The following is a 20,612-nucleotide window of genomic DNA, read 5'->3' as shown; positions in this document are numbered from 1 at the left end:
CTTCTGTCAGATAATTACGAGTATTTTAAAAAGGTGAAAATTATGGCTACTTGTTTGTTCTTTCCTTGGATCTGGAGCACTTGACTCTTTACAGGAGAATGAAGCCAAATCCTAAGATCCTAGTATCATTATTCCTCTTCTGTAACTCTCATGGTAATACAAAAAACTGTACAAACACCACAAGATGCTTCCACACGCACACCATCCAACATACTTAACACTTTGAGTGCTAACGACGTAATATTACGTTCTCGTGAATCTTCGTAGAACTGCGGGCAACGTAATATTACGTCAGTTTGAATTTGATCGTCTTTTATGTAGCCAGCGTAATATTACGTTCTGAAATCTACTTAGATCGGTTGCTTACACGAGTTAGTGCATAGAAAATATTCTAGATGGCAGCTCACTACAGTAATGACCGAAAAAATATAGGTATTGCATCACCCTGTCAGTTGTGGAAAAAGCAGTCATCATGGCCGACGCTATGCTCCGTGATGAAGATATTCTTAGAGAACTACGTCGGGAATGGGATGACAGTGGCACTTCTGATGATGCTGAACTTAGTGAAGATGATCCAGATTTCATTTTAAACGAAGTGACATCTGACTTAGGTAAGCTAATGTCTTTTATTTGGTATTTTTTTTATTCTGCGTAACGACCTCTGTTATTCTTGAAGCCCACTTACGTTACTTGTGAAATATTGCGTAAGGTCGTTTTTTAGATAATTTTATTCTTACATATTACTCAAGGTTTCTTGAATATTTTCAACTTGGTTTCTCAAATGCCTGTTTTGTATACTTCTATTTTGTTCCTTTAGATTCGAGTGACAGCAGTAGCACCAGTGATTGTGAGACCGAAGCAGCGGCCATGAATCAAAGGGGTTTGAGAGGTAGAAGAGGGCGGCCACGAGGCAGAGGAGGACGAAGGATCATGGCAGATGCACAAGATGGAGGTTGGAGTGAAATAGACCATGTTCCAAATATAAATGTTTTCACCGGAATGTCTGGTATGGTTGAGGAAACTGGTCTCGACAAAACCACTCCTCTTGCTGATTTTTTTTCTTATTTTTTTGATGATGATATTATAAAAATCATCAAGGAACAATCAAATCTTTATGCTCGGCAAATTTTACAGAAAAAGAGGAGTTTGAATCAAATATCTCCTAACAGCAGGCTGCTGAAGTGGAAAACTGTTACACTGGGTGATGTGCGAAAATTCCTAGCAATTATTTTGCACATGAGCATCAGTGAGAGGCCATCTTTGGCCAATCATTGGAGCACAGATCCGGTCATATCATGTAATTTCTGCCCTAGTGTCATGAGTAGGGATAGATTCCTATCCATCTTAGCTAATTTTCATTTGAATGATAACACCAGTGCAAAGAAGAAAGGGGAGGCAGGTTTTGACCCTCTACACAAGGTTCGTCCCATGTTCGAGTTGCTCAGAAGTAGATTTCAATGTGCATACCAACCGGCAGAGGATGTGACCATCGATGAAGGCATGTGTGCATTCAGAGGGAGGCTAAGTTTCAAGCAATACATGCCTCAGAAACCTAGCCGTTATGGCATCAAGTTATATATGCTCTCTGAATCTGATTCTGGGTATATTTGGAACTTCGACGTATTTTGCGGTCAGGACAATGTTGTGAAAGATGTTGTTACAAGGCTTCTTGGAAACTTAGCCGGAAAAGGGCATACTTTGTATACAGACAGGTACTATACAAGTCCCTTGCTTGCCATGGAATTGGAAGGTCTCCAAACGGGGTTGGTAGGAACAACGCAAAAAAATAGGAGAGGGATGCCCAGTGCTCTTCGTAATCCTCAACTAAGTCGTGGGGAACAAGTTTACAGGAGGAAAGGTAATGTACTCGTGTTATGTTGGAAGGATAAGCGTGATGTATACATCATAAGTACACGACATACATCAGAAATGGTGACCTATAGTGATAGAAGAGGTAACCAAAGAACTAAGCCAGCTGCAGTGGTGAACTATAATAAGAAAAAATTTGGTGTAGACCTTTCTGACCAGCGTATGTCCTATGGTGTATTTGACCACCGTAGTATGAAATGGTGGAGGAAATTAGCTTTCCACATGATTTTGATGACAGTACAAAATGCATGTGTCTTGTATAACCAAGTTACAGGGAAAAAAATTCCAATGACATCTTTCATGAAGGAACTCTGCAGTGACCTTGCAATTACTCAGGAAGAACCTTCATCAGGACCTGGTCCCAGTGGAGGTCATCTAACCCGTCTCTCCGGAAAACATTTTCTCAGTAGAATACCAATTCCCCCAGAAAAGAAAAAGGCTCAAAGAAGATGTAAAGTGTGCTCTGACAAGGGTACAGAGCAAGCAGGGAAGGCAAGGAGAAAGGACACATCTTTTGAGTGCAAAATTTGCCATTTAGGATTTTGTGTATCTCCATGCTTTCAAATATATCATACAAAAAAAAATTATGTAACATAAATAGTCGATAAAAATGATGCTCACACTTCACATAATGGTATTTGAAAGGAAAATGTATATTTAATTTTAATTGTGATTATCATTTGTATTACAAATCCGGAATTTTCAATTTTCTTTTTTTAAGAAAATTGATTATTTTTGTAGAGATGGCAAAAATATTATATTATTTGCGTATATTACACCTAAACACATAATTAAAGATAAATTTATAAACAATATGGTCGTCTTTATTTTCAATTTCTATGTATTGTAGTAAAATTATTAAAAATTTCTAAACTTTCGTAAAAACGCCCAGCACTGGGGTAAGGATGAGGCTTTAAAGCGCTAGCACTCAAAGTGTTAACAATATATCACGCAATGAACCAGTGATTTCCAAATTCAGGTATTTACGTACTCCACACAAACCAATGCACTTCACAGTACCTAACGAACGATTTTGATGCTTTAGATGCACACACTGCTTCCTTCTTGTAATTGGGAATTAGAAATAATCACTTCACAAGATGGAAAAAGCACACCACTCAGGAATGAATTCCAACACCATCGTCACATGGTTACCTAGCAACTGAACTATTTTCTGAGTGGCTTCGCACCGATCCGAAATTTTCTCCACCATCAAATCTGAACTGAGTCATGCTGAAGGCCTAAAGGCAGGACCTCCTTCTACGGATAAGGCAGTACACAACCTTTTTAGTCCCTAAGCAAGAAAGCAAATACTGGCAATCCGTTTGAGCAGGAGTAATGCGTCGCCTTAACCGCACGAGTAAATGTTAGCGATTATTCATGACGGTTTCGCACGGAATCCAGGGTAATTCTTCCCTTCGAGAGCATTTCCAATTATAATATGGAGCGAGGGATGAAAGACCAGCCCTCACCGCGGCATGCGATAGAGTGAACTCAAAATTGAAGGCATACGGTGAAACGGGGACTCATCGCCATTAGGTGAATCAGAGTCACCTATGAGACGTAAAGTAAGGGAGGCAGTGCACCAGCTGTTGTTCCACGTAAAATAAAGGAAAGACAGGAATTTAACCACGCGCGCAAATGCGATTACTCATCAAGCTTTATTCGTTGCCCCTCCATAACTGACTTCTTCTTGACCTAGCGTGGGCATACAAAGACACTTGGTTAGATAGTAAAAAACGAAAGTATGGAGCTTACGGGATAGAGTTTGCTCTGATTATCGATAGGACGTGGCCCATCTTTCTCAAGGGAGTCGCTAGAGAAGGTTTTCCTCTAGCAGCTACACGTCTGCTGAGATGACCACTAGCCCAGAGGCAACCATCCCCTGACCCTCCATTTTTCGGCATTAAGAGACATTCCATAATGTCGGCCAGTAGCCTATGATGAAATTAACTTTAAGTATTATTCAGGCGCAACTCACAGCCGATTTATTGAAATTTTTTCTTTCCCAAATGGCGCGAATTGACCACAAAATAACAATACATGCAACGCGCATGCCTCACCGGTATCCCAAGGCATATTTTTTGAAAAATTAATCCGCGCTCTAGTTTCATATGAATTTAGAACAGAATATGTTTCAATATAGTATTTTAGATAATTGCGCAATAGACCACGGTTTTATTTTTTTACACAGTGTGATTAATATAGTTCGTTATGACTCTGGAAAAAAGTGATCAAGAAGTGCCTCTATTTTACTATCATCGCATTCCTCCCTACATTATCAGTGCCAAATCATAATTTGTGACATATATTTAATGAATCACTCTTTCTCTCCCCTTCGTATTTTTCTATCGATGCTAATTTTTATTTAGATCGCGAATCGTAAAGCATCGAATTACATATAAATGTGAATAGAATCTGTATTTTTTCATCATTGGTAATCTATGAAAGAACCACGTAAAAGATAAAATGTTCTTCGACTGGTTTTTACGTACGATCAATTTTTATTTGGCCTCTACCCTCAACTTTTTTTTGTCCGACATTCTAGGACTAGGTGTCCTATATTCTTCGCTGAAATTGGGCAACCAATATCATCGAAAAATATTGGACACGATGCAATTCCTCCAATGACTATCAATCAATGAGCGATGGTGCTAACTTGTATTTTTTCTCAATTTTGGTTATCGCAAATATTTCAATATATAACTGGGGTTGGAATCAAAGTTTAAATGAACTCGTGGGATTAAGTTTTCGCTGCAAATGCCAACCGTAGATTTTTTTAAATAAGACTCACTATATAAATTTACAGAGGTAATTTTGAGTAAATCTTCCCATTTCAGGTTCAAAAGTTTTGCAATGAAATGTAATAAAATTCCCCTTTGGTAAAATCCTTTTATATCTATCTCATAAATGTAGCTAAAGGTGCTGTTGCTGCTTGAGTCCCGTAAGACTAGACAGAAATGACTGCCGACGTATTTCATACATTGGCCAACTGCACAGCAATCAGTCTTTCCGAGAAAAAATTCTTGCTCGTTGCTCCGATGCCAGCATTAGTAATTTATAATTCTTGCAATAGTTTTAGCTCTAGGATAGTTTGAGTTGGAATAGACAAAATAGGCTGAAAATGTACACACTTACTGTAATAATCAGTACTAGCTATGTGCATGCATTTCTTGGCGTGTTATAACTCATGCATGAATCAGATAACTTGCTAAATTTTCCTTTTTCTATGATTAACTCATAATTTTGTTTGCACGGTAGCGTGTTCTTATCCTTGGCATTATCCTAGTTTCTGAGCTAATCACATCTCATTCTCTTGTGTGTGTTTGGCCAGTGTCCGGTGAGAGAAGGCGTGTCTGATTGGTGTCTAGGATGAGTGCTGATTGCCAATTAGTGTGGAATCACCCCGTCCCACTCACCCTGGTGGTGCCTTAAACGGTATTTCGTAAATTCAGGAGGCATGTATAATAGCAGAGTGATGGGAATAGATAAGTGTACTTTAAGATATGGCAGTGAATGCTATGAATAGAGTGTTTTAAGATATGGCAGCCATCTATCTGAAATAAATGGCCGTTTGGGGTAATGAGAATCCTCCAGGGAGTCTTGAGCCTTTTCACCTGGTGATCCAAATCGTCTGAGGGATCTTACACTCAGAATAAAAATTCACAATAAGAATTCGGTAAATAGAGGGGAAAGATAGGTTGCCTCTTAAAAAATCTCTCCCATTCCCGATTTTCTCATCACCCCCTAACACAGAACGACCACATATGAAAAACCTTTTTCTGTTGTCGGAGCGCGATTATGGAACAGTTATCCAAAAGTTGTGAGGGATTCTGTCTCTCTCTGTCTGTTTCTGAGCAAAGATGTTTTTCACCACATAAAAATCCGCGAAAGTGTATAACTTGTGTTGTTTCTTCTTCTCTTTTATAGCATCATTTTATTTTCACTTATAATGTATCCGCCAATCCATATATTTCCCATATACATTTTTGTTAGTTGTTTAGGGCAATATCCGGGGATATTTGGATCCGAGGTATCCGATCCGACCACCCCTAGTGCTTAGTATCTCACCATTGGAGGAGTTCCTTTGAATTATTCTTAACATGCCTCAACGTAAACGACAATACCTGATTATCTCCTTAATATCCCCCAAGGAAAACCACAGAAATATTTCCACTGAGAGAGAAAGACAGTCGACTAGCAGATTCGATGGTTTTAAGCATTTGAATACAGTTGAGCTTGAAAACATATTTAGCCTTATGACTGACGAGCCCATTATCAGAATAGTATTTAATTTGCATTGAGAGGGATATCAGTCCTTTCTTAGAGAGATTCGGTTGACTAACAAGGGGAGTGTCACAGAAGTGGGTCTCGGATTTCAATCAGACTTTGTAGTGTCGCATTCCATCGGGAGCTGACCACGGATCATCCCCCATATGAAGTTATGTAACCAAGAGTTTAAACAATAAACAAGGTTAAGCATTAACAGGTTTATAATGTTCCCTCAGAAATGCGGGCTCAATAACGTAAATGAAACTAGGCTACCGATTGAAAAAAATGGGAGAATATCTGATGCTACCACACTGCAGAAAGAGATTTCAACTCATAAAAATAAAATTTTCATTGAAAATCATGGAAATAATGATGAACAGCAGCCTTTTGTAAAATGAAAGGTAGAAAAAAATTATGCCGCGGCCAAGAATCAAACATAGGATCCCCGGGTAGGAGTCAAGTACCGTAACCACCGCTCCTAGTTGTTGAGGCCGTATTTCTGAGGGAATAAAACCAACCTGTAAATGTCTAACCTCGTTCTTGTTAAAACTATCGGTTATATAACCCCATATGGGGGATGATTCGTGCTCAGCTCCCGATGGACTACGACACTACTAAGTTAGATCGAAAGCTGAGACCCTCACTTCGCCACTTTCCTTGTTAGACAAGAGGAGGAAGTACCAGGCTAATATATTGAGGCAGGATTAACATCTGGAAAGTCGCGGTGGGTCTAACTAACCGGAAAGGTTTTTTAAATGAATAAAAGATACTGTCATACATATATTATTTAATTTTGGAGAGTTTTTGCTTATTTGTAATAAACCATTGCAAGCATATTTAAACTAAGAGTGAGAAAAGTATATAAATTCTTTTCTAAGTAATTTTACCAATGCATTCTTGGTTTAATCTTAAAAACAAATACTTTTACGGTTCATGAAAACACTTTTGATTAAAAAAAAGAGGTTCGCCTTTATAAAATGACATACTAGAGCCATTATCAGTAAAAATAAGTATTAAACCACTGGATCATATGGAAAAACAATATGATAACTTCTTTTTACTATCGCCAGCTGTCTTATAACTATCACGCCTTTTTATTACTAAAACCCAGATTTTTTCCAATCATGTGAGCATCATTACTCGTTTAAATTCTCGACCAATACGACCCGACGCGAGTTGTTACGTAACTTAATCTTGCACGACTACTTAAGGGTTGACATCAGCTGAAATTTCCTGGAAAATGGATTCAAGCGGAAGTGGCGTGTGGAAACTGATTGGAAAATTGGAGAGGAGGATGGGGACTAATATTGGAGAAGAAATCTCGTGACATCGGATTTGCAAACAAATAACTAAGTGACGCATGAGAAATAATTGCATTAATATTTATCTTGTTCAATGCGGAGTGTCCTTTGGTAGCATATTTACTTCGCAACCGCACTGGAAGAGTATTTATCAACATCAGAACAAAAATTGCACCCGTTTGTTTCAATGGGTTCAAGCGAAATACAAACTTTGGTAACCCGTAACTCGGAAAACGTCATTTAATTGTGACCCAACTTTAGCATTAACTAAGTGCTTATCTTGGCAATGCACGGTTCGAGCTTCAATGACATGTCTGATGCAGACAAAGAGATAAGATCAATTTAGTAAAATGCGGGCATAACGGACAAGAGGTGTCGTATAATTTCGCTCTTAGCGTCTTTGTACTCCAAATCTCACAATTTAAGATACTAATTTACAATTGGTAATTAATTTATCAAGTATTCATCCTTGGCATTTAATTTGACCAATTTGAGTGCTTTAAACAGGTGATTGGTAAAGCTGTGGACATAATCGGCGACGCCAAAAACTACGAAATTATAACCGTAAATTCTTGAAACGGCTGAAGTAATTTTCCACGCCGATTCGCCTTTCAGTATCAAGACTCGCAAAGTAATATCAAGACCTGTTCTCTTAAGAGCTTACTATAGCTATTTGTATTTTATTGTAATGAGTTTCCACAAAGTGAACTAGTCAAAAATCGATATGAATTATTTGCTGGGGGACTATAACTTATGTTATTAATAAATGAGTTATTGCTTTCAGGGTTCTTGTAGTAAAAAAATCTTCTAAAATTCAGTTAAGGAAAGCGCAAGGATTTTATATTTATATTTGCAAAAAAAAAACAATACTGCAACAATACTTTATTGAATTAATTATTTAGTGAATATTTTTATGCGCAAGTAACAAGGTGAAATGATGACAATGACACTATGATGGTTTTTGCTGTATTCAAAATATTCTTCATCCTTGCTAATGCTCGAAGAAACTGATTACTATCGCTACTATCTGTCAACGAACTTTCAGAAACGAGAGAGCTGAGGAGTGGGGTTGGGCCAGGAGCGCATTCAAGCATTCTTACGAGTGGAAGAGTTAAAATCATCGAAAGTGAAAAGGAGAGAGATGAGGAAGTCTAATAGAACGTCAGTTTTACAGTAAAAGGCTATCGAATGCAGCACAGCCAGCACGAATGAAGCTTGAAGCGGGTGGGCGGGGCATACTCCCTCACAACGTTGGTGGCTCGAGGAAGACCTCATTTGAATTTCCATCATCTCGCTCCTCAGAAACACATGTCGAACTGTGCAGGGAGAACTGTGCAGGGAGGTCATCACATTACTTCCAACGCCATCACAGGGCACATTGCTAAACAGGCAACAGACGAACAACAGAAATCATTAATTTTTATCGTACTAAGAGGGCCATTAACTTTTCTGTCCTCAAATATTGTTTCACGGAAAGAACTTACAGTTATTACCCGCTATGAGGAATAAACAACATATTTTTCTATGCTCAAGTTTATAACTATCGTAACTTATACAAAAAACTGCAATTAATTAAGTGTATTGGCATTGAAATTTATTTATTTATTTATTTATTTATGTCACACCAAAAACAGCACTAAGGCCTTTACATTGGGCTTATAAACAAAATAAATTATATAAATATAATAATGAACATGTAAAAATAAAATAAAAATAATATCATAAGTAACAATCATTTTCAGCTTATACAACAGATACAAAGGTCAGTGTCAGAAAGATAGACTTTTCACTTGGTTATTAAAATTAGAGCGGGAGGCGAAGATGTCAAGAGAGGAAGAAGTATTGGAGACTGAATTGAAAATAGAAGGTAGGCGGGAAAAGAGGGATCGTTGAGATATTGCCAGACGGAAGTTGGGCTGGTGTAGAAGTTCAGTATTGCGGGTTTTGCGAGCAGGAATGCGTAGTGAAAAGAAGGATAGGAGATCACTGGATCTGAAGGACCCATTTAAGATGCGGTAAAGAAATTTGATGTCTAATGTCAATCTGCGGTGGTTGGGGTGTAATAATCCAAGTGAAAGAAGTATTTCGACACGTGAAGAGAATCTGAGGTGAGGTATGCGGTGTCGAACTATTGCTAAGAAGAAATTGAGTGGACGGTTGATTAATTTTAGTGTGGTGGGAGAAGCAGTTGACCAAATGGGGGAGCAATATTCAAGGATGGGTTGCACACATCCAATGAAGACGGATTTTAAGGCACTCGGTTCGGATATCTCGCTCAGACGATATAGGGCCCCAACCACTGCCATAGCCTTGTTAACAACGGCTTTTATATGTTCGTAAAAGGTTAACTTTTGGTCAAAAGTGACGCCTAAATCGGAGTGGGATAAGACAGAGGGAATGGGTTGATTATTTAGTGTATAAGTGGAGGTGATAGTACTCTTCTTCAGCGAGAAAGACATCGCAGTAGATTTTCCAGGATTCACACGCAACTGCCATTTATTGCATACCATTTCTCTAGCGATTGAAGAGCAGTTTGTAAAACCAGGGAATCAGCCGCGGTGTTAACCCTTTTAAATATTTTACAATCGTCGGCATAGAGGAGAACACCACAACAAGAGGGAAGAATGTCAAGAATACATAGTGAAGAAATGAACTGTTCCCGAGAAAAAAAAGCCTTAAAAATGAGCCGTTACTCGCGCGGAGTAAAAAAAATAATTACTAAAAGCAAAGGATCACACGCCAATACAAATGCCTCACATAAACAGTTATATTGCGCTACTAATAAAATGATAGAGAATGGGCAATGGATTTTCATGATAGAGCTTAAACTACTACATGTTAACTTTATACCTGATACGTTCAAAATAAAGTTCAATAAAAAATAGGCTTGGGAGACTATTTCTAACAATCCCAAAAATTTCAAATCGCGAAGTGGAACATGAGATTAGAAGTGGCAGTATCTTTTCAATCTCTGATTAATAATGAAATAATAAAAACAATATGGTTCATTCCGATTGTTAGGCTGTCACTTATTGATCTTCCAAACAATGAATGTATTAGATAACACTGACGTTATCCCACTTCGATCCCAAATCCGCAAGCACAGAATAAGCCTCCTCAAACACTGCGCGGGACTTGTCGAGTTACAGACTGCAAGGAATACGTCGCATCGGAATATACTCCGAATTCGGCAACTTTTGAATTATCCGTAAGAATGAAGCTGCAAGCATTTGAATTTTTTCCAGTCGCGAGTAACTAAAACGGAACCTAAGAAAAACTCCCTAACGATATTTCACGTCCACAATACGATCTAAGTGCTAACTGGAATTGCAGTCTTCGACTCTCAAAAAGGATAAGTTGCCATTAATCCTCTGGACTACTAAGACTATCACTGAAAGAGAGACCGCACTTACCGGCAATCGCCTCGATGGCATGGTTCAGTTGAGTCATTCCGCGATGTAAAAAGAGTATGGCTGTACTCAGTTGGGGGGTCAGGAGGGGACAACTGCCCCCCCACCAGAAGCGAAAATTAATGTAATTCAAAACGAAAGTTAGGAACAAATTTTATTTTGAAGAAAAATGGTTTGAGCATAAAACGTGTACTTAAAGAAATAATTTTTTCAAGCAAAATATTTAGAAAATGAACGACTACGGCTTGCCCCGTCCCCTAGTTGTGATCCAGGGTAGACCCTTGTCTCGGTGGTCTAGGGATGACTACTGTCACTATGTCTAAACATAGGACATAATACTGAATGCGGGTGAGGTGACGCCAAGATGCTGGTAAAAGAAGAATTTATTTAAATTTATTTTAATAGATTCTTCACTCTCAGCAGTAACGGAAATGAATATCTTAAAAATTTATAAAAACGTGATACTGTCAATAACTCGAGATTTTAAGATCGAGCAGTCTATATCCGTCCAATAGCTCTGCATTTTTTATGGTTCCATTATTGAAAAATAGAGTGATCGCCATTTAGGCAAATTGCAGTCGCCTATCTGCCCTTCAACATGTCGCTGGGGTGTTTGGCATGGGGGGACAACAAGGCTTCAGCTTTCAGCATGCGACATGATCCCCGGTTAGTTGTACGTAAGCGGTGTCTTAATATTGGACTAGGTTAGGCGATCTGTCGTAGACGTTAAATAGTGGAATCCTGGCAGGCAGTGTGAATCACTCTAAGACAATAGCAACTTTTCCCAGCCAAATGGTTGTCTCCTGGGAATTTCAGGTACACTTACATAGTTATAAGAATATATAAATCACTTTATTCCGTCATGTCATAGATGGAGGGTTTGAAAGAGGGTGGGGGTTAATTAGGGTTAGGAAGGACGCATTTTGGCAGTTGGTGTTTGTGTAGGTGTCCGGATGGTACCCAGAGGCGGTCTGGCCAGTTCGGCTGTACGGCGATCGCCCTCACAACGCTCGCTTCTATTGTGAGGTGTATATGAAGGGCGTAATTAGAAATGAAGCAGATTACTTGAACTTCAGTTTTATTCCGTTATTAAATTATAAGTTTCCATTAGTTACTTCAATATAAGAACTTACATGGGTGAGTCTCCAGGGCGCGAGGGAGGTTAAACGTCCCTAACTGGCTGCACTTGCAACTGACTACGTATGCACCACCCGTGCACCCCAAGCACCAACTGCCAAAATGCGTCCTTCTCACCCCCCTACCCCTAATTAAACCCCAACCCCTTTTAAACCCTCCATCTATGTCATGACGGAGTAAAGCGATTTATATATTTTCAAAACCACCTGTACCTGAAATTCCCAGGAGACAGCCATCTGGCAGGGAAAATTTTCTATCGTCTCAAAGTGATGCATAACATTGTTTGCCAGAATTCCGCTTTTTAACGTCTTCGACAGATTACCTGACTTAGTCCAACAGTATGACACCGCGTACCTACGACTAACCAGGGATCATGTTGCATGCTGAAATCCGATGTCTTGTCACCCCCTGCCAAACACCCTTCTGACGTCTCGAACCTTTTTCCATTGAAAAACCGTGAGCAATGCAGAGCTATTAGAAGGTAATGGACTGCCCGATCATAAAACCTGGAAATATCGCAGATATTAAATAAATTATATATGTTAAGTTCTCACCGCGCACTCCCTGCCCCGCTCGCTTCTTCCTTCCCTTCCCTTGCATCCAAAATCGTTTTCAATAATGCGTAGACACCCACGAGACCCTCTTAACTGAAGGGGTCAGGTAAGTGAAAAATGGGACGCATGAAGCAAGCCTTCTTTCGCTGCACCAACTACCGAAGAGGACGGAAGCGGACGCGACTGAGTTGCCGACGCTGGAGTCAAATTCCAGGAGCAAAAACCAATCCCATTTAATATTAGCGGATGGAATGCATTGAGGTAACCCACGTCCACATTCACGTTGGGCCTAGACAGGTTTTTCTTTCTGGCTCCTTCGCGAGGTTCATCCTCTCCGCAGATTTTATTGCAGACTAATTTTTGAAGCGAAAACTTCCCATTGCGCGTCACGCACTTTGTTTCAGAGGGGTAAAAAAAAAACTCGGAACTCTCGTGATCGTCCCCTCGAAACCGTCATCGCCTCGCTGACAACGAAGGAGAGGGAAATAAAGAGATAAAGATTTTTGAATTTGATCGTTCCACAAGCCTGAAAATATATTCTAAAGCAAAAAGGGTCGCTACGTTTAGTGTTGGCAATATTTGGTCGATTTCGTTCATAAAAATTTAAATTAAGCTCAATTTAAAATTAGATTAGGACATTATATATTGATAAAATAAATTAAATCTATACCCTAGTGACCACTATTAAGTTTTAATTGGGTATCACTAAACTTGTTATTTATCTCTCATACTCCATCTCAGAAGTCGAGTTATCTTTTCATTTGAATGAATACATACCATTCCAAAAATAAATTTAAAGTAGAAACTCATGTATGCACGTGGGAAAAATTTAAACATTCACATTTTTCTCACGCACATCTCTTGGGCTCCCCTTTATAAATACATACATGAGGGTAATAAATACAACTTTTATGCAATGAGGCTCATGAATTCAAGTAAATTAGTAAATCTATTAATTGCTTCAGACCTGAGTAATCTTCTATATTATTTCTACTGTATAGATACCTTTTTCTCAAATTATACGCAACCAAACTCGACAAATGAGGAACCAAAATGTACAGAATTTCTCAGAGAACATGCGACGGCATATCTTACTTCCGGGGATCGGGTTGGTGTGGTAGCTAGAGTGTTGGCTTCCCACCCGGCGGGCTCGATTTCAAATCCCGGCAGTGGCAGGGAATTTCAAAAGATTGCCCGATCCCTGCTTGAGTGCTGTGTGGAGGACATTTCAAGTGCAACACTCCGTCCGTCGGATGGGACGTTCAGCCGTGGTCCCCTTGGCGCCTTTCGTTAAGAGCAGGCGAATGCCGACGCCGGGTTTCTCTCCACCCTTCCTTACCTACCCTACCCTCATGGCGCAAATGACTTCAGCTGTCAGTCCAAATACCATATCTTACTTCCTAAATATTGCTATTGTTTCATAAAATTGTTTTTAAGTAGTAAAAAAACGGTAAATATTCCTGACGTTAACGGTGCACAAACTGATACATTTGTTCATTCCCAACAAAATCTCGCATTCTTTAAATAACTTTTATCAAAATGCGGCTGATTCCACATTTAAGTCTCCTGTTGATACGTAAGTATGAGTTATCATGTGCGTTTAACAGACAATAGTGTAATTACTTCCAAAGCTGTGATTAAAGAGGTCCTCTGACCTCAATTTGAACATGAACATTCCAATTAAATTTGCATATAAGACCCTGCCTTTTTTTCTACATTTTAAAATTAGAAACGCGCCTATCCCTTGTGGACCTGCATTGAAATGAGCGGGGAGCGGGCGCATCACGCTCGTATTACTTATTACGTACGTATAATTATTACGTATTACTTAAATTTCAACTGTCAACACCTTCAATTTGTGTTACCTTCATCATTAATAAATCATTTTGACTAAATGTATGGAAAAGCTGGACTGAATAGTTATCTTAACATTCCATTGCGAAACATGAAACGTGACTCGGGTTTCAACAATATATCATCTTCAGGTGCTCCTACGGTACCGCAGCTCTCTTATATGTATAGTCCAAGTCAGGATTGGGGAAGAAATTAATATTGAGGAAAGTAGAATCGTCATACTCACTGTATCTCTGCACCCAGATGTCGTAGAGAAATGAATTTTTAGCTCATATGAAAATTAGGAATTCGATAAGATATCAATTAATTTTATTTTTCTCCGTTTCCTATCACTGTTAAGTTTCAAATTTCACAAATATTATCAGTAATCATTTATCGAATGCTCTGCCTCGTAATCGCTATTAAATTTTATTTCAATAAGGACATGTTTACCATATCATTCCAAACTGCGTTCATCGACCGACTGAACTCAGCAAATTTGATGAGGCAGAGGACAGTTATATCATCGTTTGCCAAGTTGACTCCAGAATGAATTATATTCTTTAGATAATTTAATTTTCCAATGGATTCAGCTCCCTGGAGTTACAAATGTAGAATTTTCCTTCTGGAAATCATGGTTACAGATATTTAAACGTAAGGAAAATACTTTTGTTGTCAGCGTTTTTAAATGACCTTAAAATTTTCCTGTATTTGATTAAGAATTTTTACTGTCATTTTTTCCGTCATAGACACTAGTCGAGGAAATGAAGCTCAAAAAAGTGCAAAACCTAGCAATTTTTTCAAACTGAATCGATTTGCATAACAATTTGGGACTAGGCTAATCTTACCCTCTACTTCGAAATCTTTATCATGCCTATGGCCGCTTTTTACTTTTTTAGGGGTGAAAACTACCCCTAAATGCCAAAAGTTTAAAAACTACACTTTAAAACTTTCATACACTAAAATGTAGGTTGCATTAGCTGAATAATGATTGCTTTATGCTTTTTGGACATAACTTCATGATATTTAAACCCTTAAAAATCAACCCTCATTCGGAGTTAAGGAAAAAAAATATTTACCACAAATATTATATTTTTCGTCAAAGTGTCCTAATTTAAGAACGATTCCGATTAAAATATGTACTTATTTCATTTTTCAATTTTTCAACCCTTAAAAACCACTCCTTACAACATTTAAATGCCTATAAACTACTTAAAATAGGTATAAGTTGGAAAAAAGTAAATTTACACACAAACGTTTATTTAACCAGAATTACATTAAATATTTACTTGCGTAGAGAGATATATATATATATACATATAAAAATAAATATTTTAATCATCTTCACCTTATACAATCACCTTGGTCCTCGACGTCATCCTTGCAGGAATAGAAGGATCAACAGCTTTGCCATTTCCACGTAGTAATATATTAAATATACTTATTACTTACTATTTTTATTAAATATAAATTACTGTATGGAAATAGCAAAGTTGTTGATCCTTCCATTCCTGGGATTATGGATTTCCACAAAGTTACGCCCTCTAATTATATTGACGTCATCCTTGTCTTCTTTTTATACTGGACAATCCTCACCAAAGCACCCAGAGCAAATCGAATTGCAATATAAATCCACTTTTCTACGACCACATGAAATGACGCACCCTTTCTTGTGATTATAGAAAATCGTTTTGAGAAGTTCTTCCCTAGCAGGGGGTCTGTTCATTTTAAAAGGGTGAAATGGTAAATAATTAAATGTATTCACATGTGCACATTACATATAACACAATCTAACGGATACTGCATGGCTTCCAGTATTCCTTCTACACGCATGCGGACACGATACACGCGTGCGAGCGTACACATTTAATGGGTATGCGCGTTTATTTTGGAGTACATTTGAGTGCATACGTCAGTGCCGAACGTGTAGCATAGAAAGTACATATCAGTTTTGTAGATTATGATTTCAATCTGAATTGCGCTGTTCGAATTTTTCGAAAAAAATTAATTAATTTAATTTTCAAACATATCCCCTTCGTTTGCTTTGTTGTTGTTAAATCGTTCATTTAAAATATTTTTTAGGTTTTTTTAAGGGCTACTAGTTACTCTTTTTAAGGTCCTTTTAATTCCTTAATTTTAAAGGGGTTAGTTTAAAGGGTTTTAATAAGATGGGGCTCGCTTGTAAATAGAGACATTAACGGCCATATCTCAATAAATATTTATCGTTATAAATATTCCCTTAAAGCAAAATCTGTGAAATTACATTTGCTACAATTTGTTACGCCAACATTTCTCGTATTTCCGGTATTTTATGTCTTCCATTATTCCCCAGGTGAATGTTTGTCCTGGTATCCTCCTTATGCTGAATATCTTATTTTTTTTATTGATTTTAACTAACATTTGGCCATTTCCATTCCGTTTATATCGTTCGTCTTTACATCCCTCACTGTCTCGGCTATGACTACTGCTGTGGGAAAATCCAAAGGTATAGGTATTAATCCTTTCTCGATGGATATTGCCTTAGAAAGCATTCTTGGATTTAATTGATGGCCCTCTCGATGTAAAAGCCACATTGAACCAGTTTTTTCTAGACATGTGCCTTCATGCTTATGGTCCTTAAATCTTAATACTTCTCTGCTCCCTTATTTTTGAGAATAGGAATACATTTCTCCTCTATAAATTACTAGCTATGCCGTAGAATGGGGTGACTGTGTGATAGGGGGTTTACTTTGTCCTTTTTTGCATTTTACATCTTGCGTCGAGACCCTTCGTCTCGCTAAAGACATTCACTGCGCATTTCATTTGTCAGACATGCCGCGCCATGTTGTGGTAGCCTTCTTAGCACGTGTAGTTAGAGGTGGAAAGATTATTTGCTTCTTTTTTCTCAAAAAATATCTTTAAAAAGCTATTTTTCTAAAACATGGTTTTTAAGGAATAAAAATGGAGTCCGGCAATGTGTAGGTACCGTAAATTTTCATATACGTTCATTTTTTCTGCTTTAAGATTTAATATTCATTGAAACACTTTGTGGCTTATATCCAAGACGATGAAAGGTTGGGCCATCGTAGATGCAGCTTTGCCAAAGCATAAAATGCTTGTAAACTAAGCAAATATAGCTTTTGATTGGTGGAAATTGTGACATTTTTTACTATACTTTCTAGCCAAAAAATATGCCACAAGGTAAGGTACGTGTAAACATGCAAAATTGTTAATAATTCACCCCATTGGACGGTATTCATTATAAATACAGATTTTTACTGATTAGAGTGAAGTGAAGTTCATTCAAACAGAAAAGGGAATTCCCTTGTGAGTGAATTTTTTCATTTATTGTAAGTGTGAATGCGATTTCAATACATTTGCGAATGTTAGTAGTGACAGGTAATATTTTCGAACGTTAATGGCGACAAGATGGCTGATGGGGGATGGGAGAGGGGAGGGGATTTGTATGCGAAAGGGGAAGGATCGGGTTACAATAGGTGATCAAAGATGGAGGGGGAATCCCATCCCCCGTCCCGTCCCCCGTCCCGTCCCCCGTCCCGTCGCCTCTCCCGTCGCCTCTCCCGTCCCCCTCCCGTATGCCCTCCCGTCCCCCCTCCCGCCCACCGTGACGTCCCCCCTCCCGCAACGTCCCCCATACCGTCCCGTCCTTCTTCCCGTCCCCCGTCCACCCACCCGTCCCCCCTTCCGTCCCGTCACCCTCCCGGATCCCCTCCCGTCTCCACTACCATCCCCCCTCCCACGTCACTTCCCCCGCTCCGTCCCGCCCCCCGCCCCGTCCCACCTCCCGTCCCACCTCCCGTCCCACCTACCGTCCCCCCTCACGTCCCCCCTCCCGCCCCGCCCCCCGTCCCGTCCCCCGTCCACCCTCCCGTACCCCCTCCCACCCCGTCCCCCGTCCCGTCCCGTCCCCTTCCCGTCCCCCCTCCCGTCCCGTCCCCCGTCCCGTCCCCCCTCCCATCCCCTCTCCCGTCGCCTCTCCCGTCCCCCTCCCGTATGCCCTCCCGTCCCACCTCCCGCCCCGCCCCCCGTCCCGTCCCCGTCCACCCTCCCGTACCCCCTCCCACCCCGTCCCCCGTCCCACGTCCCGTCCCCTTCCCGTCCCCCCTCCCGTCCCGTCCCCCGTCCCGTCCCCTATCCCGCCCCGTCCCCCGTCCCTTCCCCCTTCCCGTCCCGTCCCGTCACCCTCCCGGATCCCCTGCCGTCTCCCCTACCATCCCCAATCCCCCGTCACTTCCCCCGCTCCGTCCCGCCCCCCGCCCCGTCCCACCTCCCGTCCCACCTACCGTCCCCCCTACCGTATCCCTAACGTCCCCCCTCCCGTCCCTCCTCCCCCCCCCGCCCCCCGTCCCGTCCCCCGTCCACCCTCCCGTAACCCCTCCCACCCCGTCCCCCGTCCCGTCCCGTACCGTCCCCTTCCCGTCCCCCCTCCTCCCGTCTTCCCTCCCGTCCCCCGTTCCGTCCAGTCACCCTTCCCGTCCCTCGTCCCGTCCCCCGTCTCCCCTCCTGCCCCGTCCCCCTTCCCGTCTCCTCTCCCGTCCCCCGTCCCCCCTCCCTCCCGTCCCCCATCTAGTCCCCCGTCTCGTCTCCGACCCCCCTCCCGTCTCCCCTCCCGTCTCCTCTCCCGTCCCCCGTCTCCCCTCCCGTCCCCGTGAAAAAAAAACATGAATAAAAATTAAAGAAACTGATTTTCGATGCAGTGCTTGGATGAGCAATAATAAAAACAATGCAAGAAGACAAATTACATGCAATGGCCATGATGCATCAGGATTATGCAATTATTAAATGAATGTATCTAAACTTGTTTGGAAAAACTGAAAGACGTTGACTTCATTTTTCATTAGTATAAATTAGGCTAAAAAAGCAAGAAATCCTTAATGGCAGAATATGCATCATGACAAAAAAATAAACCCATGTGCATATCGTTTTAAAAAATTGAATTGAATGTAGAAGAAATTATTGATTAAATGAAATTAATATGAAAATTTAAATTGAAAGTAATATTGATTGGTTGTCCTTAAAAGTTTATTTCAATGTAATACAAATTTTGGACTGTTATTCATACTTCAGCAGAGTTGGTTTCCGCAGAAGGAAGATAAAGGTACTTAGGACATTATTTGTGGAGAAATTTACCTTAGTGAATCTATCAAACGTTTCTACATCATCCTGATAATGCAATTAAATTTAATAGGTTGTCACCTTCCTTCTTCTTTGTATTGACATGTTTCTTCTCCTTTCAGTTGTCTGATGGTATCTCATGCAATGCCTACATTCCTTCGGCCACCAGAATGTCTTGAACCTAGGGAGAGAGTGGGTTAGTACATGCAAGGTAAATAAATGATCCTTCCCCCAAGACATAGCACACTCTGCAATGCAACATATGGAAAGTCACTGCGGGAAAGGAGGAAATTAACCCTTTCACATTCAAGTGACACAGTTTCTAACCCATGCACTGCAATGGTATGCTGTGAATGCCAAACCTTGTGTCAACATAAAATTCTAGATAATGCTCTTTAAAATCCTAGCCTTACTCGACGCAATAATTCAAAACCCTGAGGGCCCAAAAACTAAGCTAGGTGTGAAACTGGGATCCTCTTGTCTTGAGCCTATGGAGAGAGTACATGCAAGGTAAATACCTTTCCCCCAAGGAATTGCATAAGCTTCATTGCAGTATACAAGTCACTGTGGAACAAGGAGGAAGTTACTACTTTTTCATCCAAATGACAGTTTCTATTCCATAACCCTGCAATGGTATACAGCCCATGTCAAATCTCAGTTTGACAAAAAGTATAATTGACTCACTTGAAATAACCTAGTCTTACTTGGCACCAAGATTCATGGTCCTAAGGGCCCAATCTAAGCTAAGTCACTCGCATTCTTCTTCCTGGAGTGGTCTTCTTGTCCTGGAGTCTCTCTCTTCTCCTAAATTTGGAGGGCTCGGGAATCACACCCAACCTTTTGTTTCTGTACAATCAAAAGGCTCAAAATTTTTCCTCAATCAAACCCATCAGAGGTTCACACACTTATTGCTTTTTTTCTTCTATCTTCTAACTCTCATGATTTTGCTTCATCCTTCACGCAATCCTAGAAGAGAGTGGGTAAATGACATGAATGAAAAATACCAAACTATAAGTTATCCAAATATGTATCATAAAATCAAAGAAATTATAATACATAGTACACATAAATTTCCTCAATATGGTACCTTTATGCCAGTTCCCTATGTTAGCTTAATATAT

At 40.0% G+C, this 20,612-nt stretch overlaps 2 protein-coding genes across 2 annotated transcripts; both read left to right on the top strand.

The window, feature by feature from the left end:
- The first annotated feature begins 232 nt into the window (after positions 1-232).
- Positions 233-2,791, top strand: LOC124172754 (piggyBac transposable element-derived protein 4-like). The gene is made up of 2 exons (XM_046552241.1): positions 233-611; positions 818-2,791. The coding sequence occupies exons 1-2, from the start codon at positions 473-475 to the stop codon at positions 2,464-2,466; spliced, it is 1,788 nt and encodes a 595-aa protein (XP_046408197.1). The 5' UTR covers positions 233-472; the 3' UTR covers positions 2,467-2,791.
- Positions 2,792-17,862: 15,071 nt separating this feature from the next.
- LOC124172768 (vegetative cell wall protein gp1-like) lies at positions 17,863-19,041 on the top strand. The gene has a single exon (XM_046552258.1). The coding sequence runs from the start codon at positions 17,863-17,865 to the stop codon at positions 19,039-19,041; it is 1,179 nt and encodes a 392-aa protein (XP_046408214.1).
- Positions 19,042-20,612: the final 1,571 nt, after the last annotated feature.

Source organism: Ischnura elegans, assembly GCF_921293095.1.
Source record: "Ischnura elegans chromosome 13 unlocalized genomic scaffold, ioIscEleg1.1 SUPER_13_unloc_2, whole genome shotgun sequence".
Classification (NCBI taxonomy): Eukaryota; Metazoa; Arthropoda; class Insecta; order Odonata; family Coenagrionidae; genus Ischnura; species Ischnura elegans.
The sequence above is the reverse complement of the archived record's forward strand: the minus strand, read 5'-3'. Positions and strand labels throughout refer to the sequence as shown.